Here is a 14232-nt window from a genome sequence, read left to right as displayed (position 1 = left end):
TAAAACTTATACTCATAGGGTACATATCATTAATGAATTTTATGAAACATTTCATTTTGAAGTAAATGATTAATTAATTGAATGACACTGAATTAAAAGTCTTACAGCTCAATATCATTGATATGAAAAATGTCCTCATACTAATTCTTTGATTTTCAGTCATCTTATTGATGATCACATTATTGTTTATTCAAGTTAATTCTAACATAGCTCAGCAGTATTTCAATATTTCTTTGTTCAGCATGACAACTACATATCAGTGGACCACAATGTCCTCTATCAGTGCTTTCCTCAAAAAACAAAAAACGATCCCTTTAATTTTCTAGTAAAAGGATAATATGAATACTTTTTAAATATCTGAACTTTGACTTTATACTTATGTTAGGCACTAGCAAAATTAATTTTAACTTCGAAATAATTCAAAATACAATAATTACTTAATATACCAGCCACCACACTACAGAACGTCATAGACATTGTCTCATGCCAACTGCTCAATACTGAGTAGCATTAGCCCATCTGATGGCTGAAGGAGGTGGGGTTGAGGGGACATTCAGCAGCAGATCCAAAATTAAACCATAGGTCTGCCAGCGTTCAAATTCTGCGCATGATCTCCACTTCCACGCTTCCTGTGCTACAATGCTCTCCCACTGAAGACTGTCACCACAAAGTTTGTGGCAGGAGGAGGCTCAAGTGTGACAGGAAGCAAGTTTTAAATTATTTTGTCAAAAATGAACTAATTGTAATAACGGGACAGAGCAGGAATGAGATGGAGGAAAAAAAAAGAGCATAATTCTTTTTAGCTGTATTTGTTTTTTTATATCCTTTAAGTATATTAGTTATAATGGACATAAACCTATAATCCAAGTAGATTGGTATGTTCATGTTGCATAAAATTCTTATAATTAAAAAAGATGATGGCAGCAATGTGCAAATTAAAAAAAAAAAACTGCTCACTATAAAGAAATGAATAGGAAGCCATACTTACAATAGCCTTGAGCAGAACCCATGCCAAGAGACAGAGAGGACATATTAGTATGAAGCAAACACAGCAGCCAATAGAAGGAACGATTTAGTAATTCATGAATAGAAGTAAAAGATATGCAATTTTTTTTTCAAAAATGTACATTTTTCTTTCTTCTATGTATGGTCTCCTCATTCTGTCTCGTTCTCTGGAGTTTAATATACTGTGGCTAGCCCAAATTATCCATATCACTGGATATAACAATGCTTTTCTGCTTCCATGCTAAAAATAAATGACATAAAAATAATAAAAAAAAATGTGCAAACCATCCTACTCTGACTAAGATCACATGAAAGGACTGTGGATTGTTAACAGAAATAGGCAGAAATTATGTTGTTCTGCAGAGGGGACCAGTTCCATTTGGCAGGTTGTTCTACATATTACATATTCCTGAGGTGCAACACTGTAGGTTAGTGAAAGAGAAAAGACAAGAACATCAAAAATGTGCTTGGAGAAAGAACTCCATCTTTGTTACCACACTAGCTATGTCTGAGGCATATCTTTAGAATAGGGAAGTTTCTATCTGAATATTTCTATATGTAGAAAGGAACTCTGAGATAATTTCCAAGATTTTAGTGTAAGACATATCATTACTATTTGCACAGTCAAATAAATTGACTAAATTATGCAAATAGTCCTGTATAAATTTGGCACCTCATTTCTAAAGCATGTAATGGCACACGGCATATTTAATTAGAATTAACAATAATATTTAAATCAGATTATTTTTTACAGAATAAATTTTATTTTTCATAGGATAAATCCCTTTACATATTTTTAAATACTAGTATGAGAAGTAAGTACAATGGTTATTGCCATAACACTAAGTGTGAGCTGGTACTGTATTGTATCAGTTTTATTTTCTATGTACCACTCACCCTCCCCTCCTCTCTACCATAACAAAGCAAAAAACATTTCCTTCCAACTTTTATAAACCAAAATGAAGCTTACATGAGCTGCAGAGTAAGGGATGTAGTGATTTCACTAAACTAAGGACTATTACCCCTTTTGGTCTTAGACAACTTCAGTCAAGCTTACTAATACCTTAACAAACTAATGAGGGTTTTCTTTTTTCTCTTTGTATTTTTGAATTCAAGATAAAAGCATGTTTAAAACAATAACCATGACATTTCAAACTAGTTGCGTTGTCATAAGGGAATAAAGTAGTTTAAATGTTGGTGACCGATTTAGGAATTGGGAATCTAAGATGGACTACCAAAACATTAATTTAAAGGACTGTAAAACCACCAGTCTTAGAAAGAACATGCTCCTGATCAATATAAGCTCAATATACATTTAAGAAACTCATAAAATTAGGTCATTGATGTGTTGTTTTATGTACTATGCTCAGATTTTAAGTAATATTCTGGTTTGAATACCCTTTATTGATTGCTTTTGCTTTTATTCCCATTTATGTTAATAAGGCTGGATGACATTGCATGTATTGTGATGTTTTAAAGTTGATTTCCAAAATTATTCTATCAATGGAAACAAACAACTCTATCAATGGGAACAAACAACTCCCTCAATGGGAACAACCAAACCAAACAGGTTTACACTCAAAGGATTTGTATCAAATGGCAATAGGAAAAACAGAAATAACTCAACTGGATGAAGCAATGTGCAGTTACTAAAATTTAGGCTTTCCCCCCTCTTTACATTATTTTTGAGCACTGTATAGTCATAGCTCTACCGTATACTATCAAGTGCATGTACAGAATACGCTCTATTTACACAGAGAGCAGGAGGTCCTACAAATGTAAATCCAATTTTTTTTTTTGATCAGAGGGGAAAACCCTATACTTTGAATACTATTAAATTGAAGATTTTAAAATATAAAGCCTCAATTAATTCATTACCTGATAGCTACATATGAACTTTTAATTCTTGGCAGAGTGAATCTTAAAAAGATTGGCGCTTTTAATAAGGAATGTTAGTAAAAGGAAAACAGTTTCTTTTCTATAACCAATATAATTATATACTATTTTCATAGAGATCATCATGTAAAAAACAAAAGTTAAAGGTTTTCTTGACATTGTAAAACTGTTGGATGGTGGTTGGGACGTATTAAAACTTACATCTTCTGCTTTTGAGCCTTGATCCTGTAAAGACTTTTGCAGTTCTTCAACTTGTGATTGTACTTCTAAAAGTCTCTGATTCACCAACCTAGAAATCAAATGTATATTTATTTTCCAAGTTCTGACTTAACTTCTGTCTTTTTCCTTAGGTTGTCCTATTGATTAGAGAGACAGTATAAATAGCTAAACAAAACCTCATGTTTTAGTAGCAGTAGCATATTTTACTGGTTATTTTTTGTGCTGTTTGAAATTTCTATGATGATTTGCAATGCAGTGTTTTGGTGGACATATTTTCTTTAATTGGAATATTTATGCATGTCTATCTGAAATGTAAACTATGAATGTAAATATATATATTTAATTCAAAATGTGTATCAGGCACTAATAAGATCAATACCAGTGTTAAAAGATGCCTGCAATCAAGGAATTTAGTGGGGAGGGAAAATGTAAGCAAATAAAATATGAGGTAAATACTTCAACACAGTGCATAGAGCATACAAGAGAAATGTAGACTACTCAGAGAAAGCAGAACTGCACCTAATTGTGTGGAGGAGTTAGGATAGGATTTCATGAATTGAGACTAGAACAATAAAGAAAACACTTATGTGGTTAAGGTCAGTAAAGAGATTTGACACAGAGAATTAAGTATGCCCAAAGTCATGAGCACAGAAAAATGAGAGGGTATAGTGAGTTTGGGAATCATAGGTAAGAATAAGTGAGAAGGCCTCCACCAGTGGCGCAGGCGGTTGAGCGCCACGCTGTGAAGCTGCCTGCAGCCTAGGCAGCGTGTGTTCGATCCTGGCCAGCCAGCAAGGGTCCCGCATGGCAGACCTCTCCTGTCCCGCCCACTGCTCCCCTCAGCAGTGTATTTCGTCAGTCTGCCTGTTGTGCTCCCTGCTCTGTCTCTGGTGAATCCTCTCACCCTCCCACACATCTGGTCTGTACCCTGGTTCTTGTGTAAATGAATAAATAAATCTTTAAAAAAAAAAAATAAGTGAGGAGAGAAAGAATGGCCTGTGTAAATGCAAAGGTATCTGTTATTTATCCTATTATAATCTGGCCTAAAATTAGCTGAAATGGAATAAACTAGCCAGTCTTGAATAATGCTGATTCTGAAGCTTGATTTTCATAATTCTCTAGGTCGTTAAAATGCAGCAAACCAGTTTGGTTTCATAGGTCTTGGGTGATGATGAACATTTGCAAAAAGAGAGAAACATGATCTGGGTTGAGAACAGAAGATGTTATTAAAAAGAAATAAAATATATTGAAAAGGCAAAAGAATGAAAAAACCCACAGGATTTCAGTTTGAGCTACCAAGAACCATTCACTGAGGAAGGGGATATAAGAGGAAGAAGAAAGGAATATAAAGGATCTGATTTTGTATTTGTTGAAAACTAAGTACTTGGAGAAATCTGTCAAAAAGCCAACTAGCTACATCTGAAGCACAGAGAGGTCTGAGTTGAATGAACAGATTTGGGAACCATCAGGAGTTAACTGAAGTCATGAGCATAAATAATATTGACTAGAAAGAATGTGAAGGGTGGAAGAGGAACAAAGATGGTCCACGGCAGATCACCAACCTAAGGGTAGACAGAGGAATCTCACCCTGGAGAACAATCAGAGAATTAGGAGAAATATAAGAGAGGGGTTTTGCTGAAATGAAATAAAAAGTTTTAGGGAGGGTGAAATGATCAACAATAAATGGAACAGAAAGATGTAAAAAGTCTCCAATGCTCTCACTGGAAAGGCCAGTTAAGAGATGACCAGTTGTTCAAGTAAGAAATACTTTAGTGAAATGGTAGCAGTAAAAGCCAAACTGCCCCCAAAAAAGGACAAAACAGGGCAATGAATACTTAGAATCCAAATAATCAGATAATTCAATGTGAAATATTTTACTCAACGAGTTATAAGAAATTCTTATCAATATTCTGTAATTTAGTTAGAATCACAACCTAATCGATAACAACTGATGTGATTCATATCAAGGAACAGAAAAGATAAATGCTTTTTCAACCATGAAGAATTATATAAACACCGTATTCAATATGGAGACAGAGGTATATACATTACTACTGACACTGTAATTTTATTCCACATTTCAGAAAGCAATATGGAAATAGACACAAAACTTTTTCAACTATACATCTCAGTGATTTTTGAAATTAACTAGTCAACAGATACTGTAAGTCTACTAGGTGGTTAAATGTCATAAAATATAATCAGTCTATAACAAGATGTTCCTTGGAAGGAACTGAAAACAATTCAAATGTCCAGTAATGGGCAACAAAGAAGCAAACATAGTAATGTAACAGTTAAAAATGTGAACTCCTTGCAAATGTGTGCAGTGTGAATGCAAACACACACAAACACACAAAAGTATGAAGCTATACAAATATATGTGTATAGATATGAAAAAAGTTCACCTAACAAAATAAGAGGGTTATAATGCTCCCTCACTGGGTTGTTTAGAGAATTACCTAAGATAAAATATAAAGTTATCCAGCATAGGACCTGCTCCAAAATAGGAGCTCTATAAAGGCAAATCACTGCTTCCTTCCTTCTCCTCCTCCAGGAGTGTATTTAGTTGACATTTTAATCAAAGTCTAATAATGTATAGTTTTGAGAGGTATAAGCGAGAAAGTGAGCTTGAAATCATGATATACTCTGAGAGGTAAGCGAACAAGACCACAAATACTTTGTAAAAACCCCCTGAGTGATTCTGTTATGCCTCTTCTCTTAACCCTTTATTGTTTGAGGGTCAATAGGTATTATTATTTAAAAAGAGACTAATATATTGGGGAAAACTAATTGGAAAGGACTATGGAGGTTTATTACAAATCTTTCCTTCTAACATGATATATAGGTAGTAAGCAAACTATGTTTAAGGTCATATAGTTAAAAAAACTCAATGGAATTAAAATACAGGTTTCCTGGTGTTAGTATAATGCTGTAAACTAGTATGATAACAAGGTAGGGACAAAATAATATACTTATAAAACTTATCAAACACAATAGTAAATTGTAAACAGCTATAAATAATAGAGGGCTTTGAGGGGTAATTACTCATCTATATACATGAGTATTGAATAAATGTCAACTAGTTATTCTATTTCTGATGAGAAAGAGCAATGGTTACAATGACTGTGCAAAACAATGCAAAGTATTACAAAAGGAGTTGTAGGTGTTGATTCACTGCAAAAAAAAAAGGGGGGGGAGGGGAGGAGACTTTAGAGGGCCAAAATAAAGCCCAGAGGCCACAGGGGAGGCCCTTTTTTTAAAGATTTATTTATGCAACTAGAGCCCATGGTACAGGCCAGAGATACGTGGGGTGAGAGGATTCACCAGAGACAGAGTGGGGAACAGAACAGACTGACCGAAATACACTGCTGAGGGGAGCAGAGGGTGAAACAGGAGAGGTCTGTTAGCCCATGTGGGTTGTTCCCTGGCAGACCCAAACTCCTGCTGTAGAGGCTGCGAATTGCTTCATAGTGCAGTGCTTAGCCCCTTGTGCCACCAGGGAGGCCCCCCCATTTCTTACTTTTGCTAGGTATTTAAAAAATTGTTTATGCTCCTAAGAATTGATAAAAAGTTTTTCTTCTATTTATGTTTGACCATGCTCTAATTATTACTCTGGTATTTAGACTGTTTGCTGATTCTACTTCAGCAACTTTAAAAATTAAAGCTTCAGGAAGAAGGACAGGAAACATAAAATTGTCCTAACAATTTTGACTCATAGACTGACTCAGATCTGGGAAATGCCAAGTCAATCAGACTTAATAAACAAAGAATTTATAATATATGGTAAACTATAAGACTTAATATTTAAAATGTCTATCTCTCAAATATGAAAGAACATCACAACACTAAGAAAAAGGAATGATACCTTACATTTCGCTTCTATGAAACATTTCCAGAAAGAAAAAGAACCAAACAATAGTCACAACAAATATAAAAGCAGCCCTTACCATTGTTACTAGAATAAGCTATTGCTTCTAAAGTAGCTTAGAATGACTGCATAATGCAATATGATAAAAAAGACTTACAAGCAAAAATGTGATTTCTGGGTTAAATTTGTAGGTTCTAAAGTCTCAGCATAATTTAATCATTCATAGGATGAGTAATTTCCTTTTGGGGAATCACAAGAAACAACAAATTTGGAAAAAAAGTTCAATCAATTTTATTATGATGGATCCTACTGTTTTCCTTTTCCTCATACCAACCAACAGATCCTTTGAAAGAGTAGCCTGTAAAACAGGGTACCTTTTATGTTAAGAGGTATTCATTATGTCTAATAATGAACATAAATTGAAATTGTTACAAAAGCCTAAATTAATGATTAAATATTGTTAATTCTGTATTTTTAACTAGATCAAGGGAAAATGCAGGGCTTTGCTATTATATTCCTTGAAGAAATAAAGAGGGAAAGGTTTCCAAACACATTTTAGGAGGCCCATATCACTTTAATACCAAAAGCAAATAAGGATATCACTAAAAAGAAATCACAGACCAATATCCCTGATAAACACATATACAAATATCTTTAACTAAATCTTGGCAAACTGAATTCAACAACACATAGAAAGTATCATATATCATGATCAAGTGAGATTTATTCCAGGGACACAGGAATAGCTTAACACCCTCAAATGGATCAATGTTATTCACCACATCAACAAAAGGAAAGACAAAAATCCTATGATCAACAGATACAGAGAAAGCATTTGACATGATTCAACATCTATTTATGATAAAGTCTCAAATAATGGAGACAGATGGGAAATATCTCAACATAAAGGCTTTATATTAGAAACACATACCCAACATCATAATGGTGAAAAACTGAATGCTCTTCTGCTAAGATCAGATATAAGACCACGATGTCCACTATCCATACTATTATTCAACATAGTATTGGAAATGATAGCTAGAGCAACTAGGCAAGAGAAAAAATAAAAGGACTACAAGATGATAAAGAAGTAAAACTATCATTATCTGCAGAGGACATGATAGACACAGAAATCCCTAAAAAATGATTTGAAACAAATTAGTACAGTCAATAGCAAGCTATCAAATCAACATGCAGAAACTCATTGCATTCCTATATGCAAATAACAAACTAGAAAAGAAAGAAATCAAGGAAATAATCACAAATACAACTGCATCAAAAAGAATTAAATATCTGAAATAAACTTAACAAAGGAGGTTAAAGACCTGTACAATGAAAACTGTAAGACATTAGAAGAAATCGAAGGCGACACAAAGAAATAGAAAGATATTCTTGCTCATGGGTTAAAAGAATTAACATTGTCAAAATGTCCATCTTAACCAAAACAATATATTACTCAGCTCCTAAAAAAGATGAAATCCCGCCATTTCCAACAACACGGATAGTACTGGAGTTGGTTATGCTAAGCAAAATAAATCAGGAGAAAGACAAATACTGGACAATTTCACTCATGTTTGGAATATAGAGAAACAAAGCAAAGGGGGAAAAAAGCTAACACAAAACAAAACTCTAGAAATCTGAATATGGGCAGAGTGGGGAGAAGGCAACAAGGGAGGAGAGGGGTCAAATGGAATATGGTAGAGGATTATGGATGCCTTGGTGGTGCATGTGGGTGGTCGATGTTCTGGAGAAGTGTGAACTTTCACCCCTAAAACATATACAGTATTGTAAACCACAGTTATAGCATTAAAAAAAAAAAAAAAAGGGAAGAAAAGGAGGAGGGTGGAGAGAAAGAAGGAGGAAGGAGAAAGAGAGGAATGCTATTATAAAACAGCACTTAATAGCAAGGACAAGCAAGTCTGTCCTTAAGTATTCTATTTCTTAAAGTGAAATCGAATAACACATTGTCACATTTCAAAATACAACTTCAGTTGCTATTTAAAGGAATCAGAAACCAAGGCAAACAGAGAAAGACAGCAGCTAACTGCTTCAGTTAGTATCCATTCCTACCTATTCTCTGTCTCCAGTTCACTCGTGCGTAGCTTTGCATCATCTAGAAGGTTCTGCAACAAGGCAATTTTTTCATTGTCTGAACCCTCTTGGTTAATTTTTAACATCTTATTCTCATGCTGAAGACGAATAAGTTTCTCCCTGAATGAGCAAAACAAAAACTTATCATCTGGTATATTATTAATACAATATAGCTAACAAAAATCAGCTATGCACAGTTACAGATTTAATATACAGAATAGAAATGAAAAGGTACTTGAAAAGAAGTTAGTTCCTAATGCAACTGGGTAAGACATTACATTTCAGGTCTTAAGTATGTGTTCTTAAGGATGAATAAAGATAAAAGAAAGTCCAAATGTTATGATTTGTAATGAAAGAGGTTTCCAAATTCCATTCCTTTTCTGATTTTAAATATTTAAATGATGAATGCATTTATATATTTGTTTTTTGATTCATCAAAAAACATTTTAATGCTATGCTCTAAAATTACCAATCAGTTGGTGGCAAAATATTCAATGAATGCCTTCAAGATATGCAATCTGCCCATTGTTATAGATAAGTAAAATTATATGCTTATAAAAAGTCAAATATTCAGAATCTACTTATTGGACTGCATTTGTTTTGGGCTCCTTGTGATATGTTAAAGCTTACAATAAAGGATGTTAAAAGCAGCAGTGACAAAAATTTACTGCAGGGATGACATAATTGAGTATTAGCTTGTAAGAAGATAAAGTAGGAGATATACTTGTTAAAGTTATAGTTCATTGTTAACATGATTTAGAGGCTCCCATGAAGAGATTACTAGCAGACCAGACACTGTAAAAAGTTGTGTTTCTCATGGAAAAAGAAAAAAGAACAAACACCAAAATGGCCTTTTATTTTGTCAACACCACAAATCTTATAAAGTGCTTTTATTTTTGCTATTAAAAAGATGAAAGTCTGTGGCTCAATTAAAGCAATTACATAGAACTTGATATATTTTGTATATGGACAATGACTTCATCATATTTTTCAATTATGCAATAGAACACAATCATTGCAGGAAAAAAAGATTAAATAAAAAGAAAACACAAACTCTCTATAACCTTAAGGTGCAAAATAATTACTGCTGAAATATAGCCATCTAATTCTATGCATATATACATGAAAACATTTAAGTAAATGGATCACAGTATATCCTACATTGGTATCCACTATTTATGCTTAAAATTTCCCAACTTTTCATATTACTAAATATCATGCTTTAATATTTTATTTTATTTTTTTTTTTTTTTGTGGGACCCTCGCCAGCCACCGGGGAACGAACCGGCGTTGCAGCCCAGAGGTCAACTGCTGCGCCACCAGGGGAGGCCCCCATGCTTTAATATTTTAAATTAAATGTTAAAATAGACAGATGAATTGTTATTTAGCAAATGCCCAATCATTAGACATTTGCATTGTTACCAATTTTCAGCTGTAACATGTTAATAATAATCAGCTTCAGAAATATACCTTTATGTATATTCTTGGTTATTTCCTTAACATTAACTTGCAAAAAAAGTTAATTTTGGGGTAATAAGTTAGGCATATTTTTAGACAATAGACACATTCTGATAAACTGCTCAGAAGAAAAATTGTACCAGTAAAGTTTATTACTTCTAGTTTATGAGGTTTTTTTCTACATGCTTACATCAGTGAAAATGATCACTTAAAATAGATTTTTTTTGAGAAAAAGAAAAATACCGGATGGTCTCACTCATAGCAGGAATCTAGAAAACTTAAATAAGGGACCAGGAAAATGAATAACTATAAGAAAGTGAAAATCAAAATCAACAAAAAACTGTGAACCAGAGACACTTTTTGGGGGCGGGAGTGGGAGGGAGGGATTGGGGTCAAAATGGGGGGGCTGCAATTGTATGGGGAATATAAAAATAAAATTTATTATTTAAAAAAAAAATAGATTTTTTTTTTTGTAAGCCTAAGAGGCAAATTTCATTATGGATTAAAAATATTAACCACTGTCTATTACATCTGTTGCAAAATTTTAATTTCTTATATTTAATATTGACCACTAAATTTACCATTTAATTTATCATTTCATTATCTTGATATCTCTTCTGACAGACAGCATAAGTTGTTGAGTCATACTCAAAAGAGTCATTTTATTTGTTGTGTCTTTATCATTATTCTTTTTTCCTTAGTTTAAAAAAGGCAACTCTATTATCCATAAGCGTCTTAAAAGTTGTTTTTTTGGACAATCACTTTCTTATAAATATTCATAAACAGTAAGTACTCATTTATTCAACAAATTTTACTGGTTCAGAAACAAAGTACTATATTAGATGGCAGAAAAGTAAAAGGTACACAAGATACTTTCAGAAGTGGTATCTAACTCCTTTTGCTTTTCTTAAATAACTGCCAACAACAAGTTAACAGTCTTCATTTATTCAACAAGTATTTGAATGCCTACATCAGCTTTTAAAATTTATAAAACTCTTACACAGCATTATTTTACTTAATAACCCCAAGAATGCTATGAAGAATCAAGGCCTATGTCAGTTTATAAAGGGGCAAATAAATCAACCTTGAGGATTAATCATTCTTCTTCTGCTAGATATTTAGTGCCTCTTCTCCAATTTTTACATTCTTTTTCAAATTTTTAACTCATATACAAAACCAGGTACATACTGAAATAAATGTAATTTTCAAAATGCTATCTATGACTAAGTAAAAACATAAGGTACTGTTAAAGGAAGAGTAGAAAGGAGGGGAGATTACTTTCCTCTCTATTGTTTTATATCTTTTTCAAGGCATTCCATGAGTTAACAGACAAACCTTAGTGACTACTTATTTTGCAGGCCTGTAGCTAAGCATAAACTTTCTTTGTCCTAGGGAGGAGTGGTTTTATTGCTAAAAGTCTGCTGAAGATACAAACACTGATATACTAATTTGCTAGGTATGTGTGAAAAAACATTGTGCAACCAACGTGAGAAAAATCAAGTCTCTGTTGAGCCAAATGAATAAAGTTTTGGTATGCTAAAAATATGGAAATCTAAAATGGAGTTCATATTGAAAGTGTTAGTAATAAAGAATAAGAAATGGATCCCCTTTACATTGTAAAAGGAGTGAAAGTTCTCCCAGAATATTGTGCAGTGTGACTATAAATGCCATTTTCTCCTTACTTGATTTCAGGCGTAACAATTTCTGCTGCCAGGCTATCTGAAGATTCCTGACTTTCCAGAGGCATTAACCCTATAAATATACAAATATGAATGTGAGGTTAAAAGACAACATTATCTTCCTTAGTTTCTATATGAAACCCTACTTTAGTATTTTTTTTAAGATTTATTTATTTATGCATACAAGAACCGGGGTACAAGCTAGAGTTGCGGGTTGGGGTATGTGTGAGAGGATTCACCAGAGACAGAGTGGGGAGCAGAACAGGCAGAATGACTGAAATACACTGCTGAGGGGAGCAGTGGTGAGTCAGGAGAGGTATGCTGCACCATGTGGGTGGCTCCCTGAACAGCCAGGGGATCGAGCTTGTGCTGCAGAGGTTGCTGATAGCTTCATAGTGCTATGCTTAACCCCTTGTGCCACCACAGAGGCCCTTTAGTATTAATTCTAACAGCTAAAGTCTTTTTGGGAAATGAAAAAATGTCACAGTTGCCTTATATTATTACCATTACTTTTTAAACATTTTTTAAGTGTAAAACTGTGTGGCAGTAAACATGTTCACTATGTTGCAGAACCATCCCTACTATCTATTTATAAAATCCTTTCCTTACCCGAAATATAAATTCTCTAACTATTAATCAGTATCTCCCCATTCCTTTTTCCTTAGCCTCTGGTAACCGTCCTCCTACTTTCTGTCTGTCTTCAATGAATTTGCCCATTTTAGATGCTGCATATACATACACGGAATCATAAATATTTGTCTTTTTGTGTTCGGCTTATTTCATTTAACAATGTTTTGAAGATCCAACCATGTTGCAGCACTTAACAGAACTTTGTTACTTTTTATGAATGAATAATATTCTATTAATATGTATACACCACATTTTGCTTATCTATTATTACTCATTTGATGACAAACAGTCTAAATCTTTAAAGCAAAATTGCTAGGTCAAGAATATATATATATGGTTAAGACATAAAAAAATATATATGTGTATTTATAGATAGCAAAGAAACAAAACAAGAGATGGCTTCTCATTTCTTGATGACATAAGAGCTGAGAATAAAAGCATTAAAGTTCAGGCTAGATTCTTAATATTTTGAAAAACGTATGCAGAACTGACTAGATATATAAAGATTTCCAAGAAGCCATAAGTATTCACTTACGATCCAAAGTGATAGTAATTTTTTTTTGGTGAAGACAATTAAAAGACATAATTTTCTTTAGCTGACCTTGGTTATTTGGAATAGAGATAATAACTTTAGGCTACCTGAATTAGGGTTTGCCAGACTGGTCTAGAAATAGGTCAGTAGGATAGGAATGTTAATGGTGATGAGAAAATTGTTAAGATGGTTGACATGCAGGGTGGGTAGGCTGGGAAATGAGGCCAGAGGAGTTTTGCTCAATAGACAATGAAGTGCAGGATAAAGGTCAAAGTGGAAGTGAATACGCAGATCTGGCAGGAGGAATGAGGAGGAGAGAGGAGGTTATAGTCAGAGGGAAAGAAAAATTGCAGGTTCAAGTAAGTGAAGAGCTGAGGACTGGTTATTAGAGTGGGAATGAGTAACTGTGGGGCTGTACCGGCCCTCAGTCAGGCTCCCACCTCTATCATGGAAGGAAAAAGTGCTCAAGGGTACACCTTGAGCTAAGTGCTGCTCCTTTCCTGTAAGAGCAGTTTTCCTCTTTGGACATAAATCCCTTAATGGATTGATATCCATACCTCCCATTTTAGGTGGGAAAAAAAAAAATCACTGAATTAGAAAGGTGGATATACTTTTAAAGAGGTCATGAGAAACTGCAGAATATACCTTTTCAGGTTAATTATTAACAGATGATTTAGCAAATATTTTATGATTTTGACTTAATTTAACTCAACTATTTAAAGATAGTTAAAATAAAAGTAGGCAAGTAAATCCTGTGCCATAACTATAGCCTAGTTGCCATAAAACCTAGGTAAGATTTCCAAATTTATACCAGCCTCAGAGCCATTTCACCAACTTTTAAATATTGAGCTATT

The 14232-nt window shown here is 33.7% G+C and overlaps 1 protein-coding gene across 4 annotated transcripts in view; it reads right to left on the bottom strand.

Moving 5' to 3' along the window:
* Positions 1-14232, bottom strand: part of HOOK3 (hook microtubule tethering protein 3) — a 122842-nt gene that overhangs the window by 9424 nt on the left and 99186 nt on the right. For all 4 annotated transcript variants that reach the window (XM_054700941.1, XM_054700942.1, XM_037526172.2 and 1 more), the window contains 3 exons: positions 12220-12289; positions 9059-9199; positions 3103-3190 (listed from right to left, as the gene is read on the bottom strand). In XM_054700941.1, the coding sequence (XP_054556916.1) occupies positions 3103-3190; positions 9059-9199; positions 12220-12289 (299 nt within the window). The remainder of the gene's footprint in view (positions 1-3102; positions 3191-9058; positions 9200-12219; positions 12290-14232) is intronic.

Source organism: Talpa occidentalis, unplaced genomic scaffold (assembly GCF_014898055.3).
Source record: "Talpa occidentalis isolate TD23 unplaced genomic scaffold, MPIMG_talOcc4v2.1 talOcc4.4, whole genome shotgun sequence".
Taxonomy (NCBI): Eukaryota; Metazoa; Chordata; class Mammalia; order Eulipotyphla; family Talpidae; genus Talpa; species Talpa occidentalis.
The sequence above is the reverse complement of the archived record's forward strand: the minus strand, read 5'-3'. Positions and strand labels throughout refer to the sequence as shown.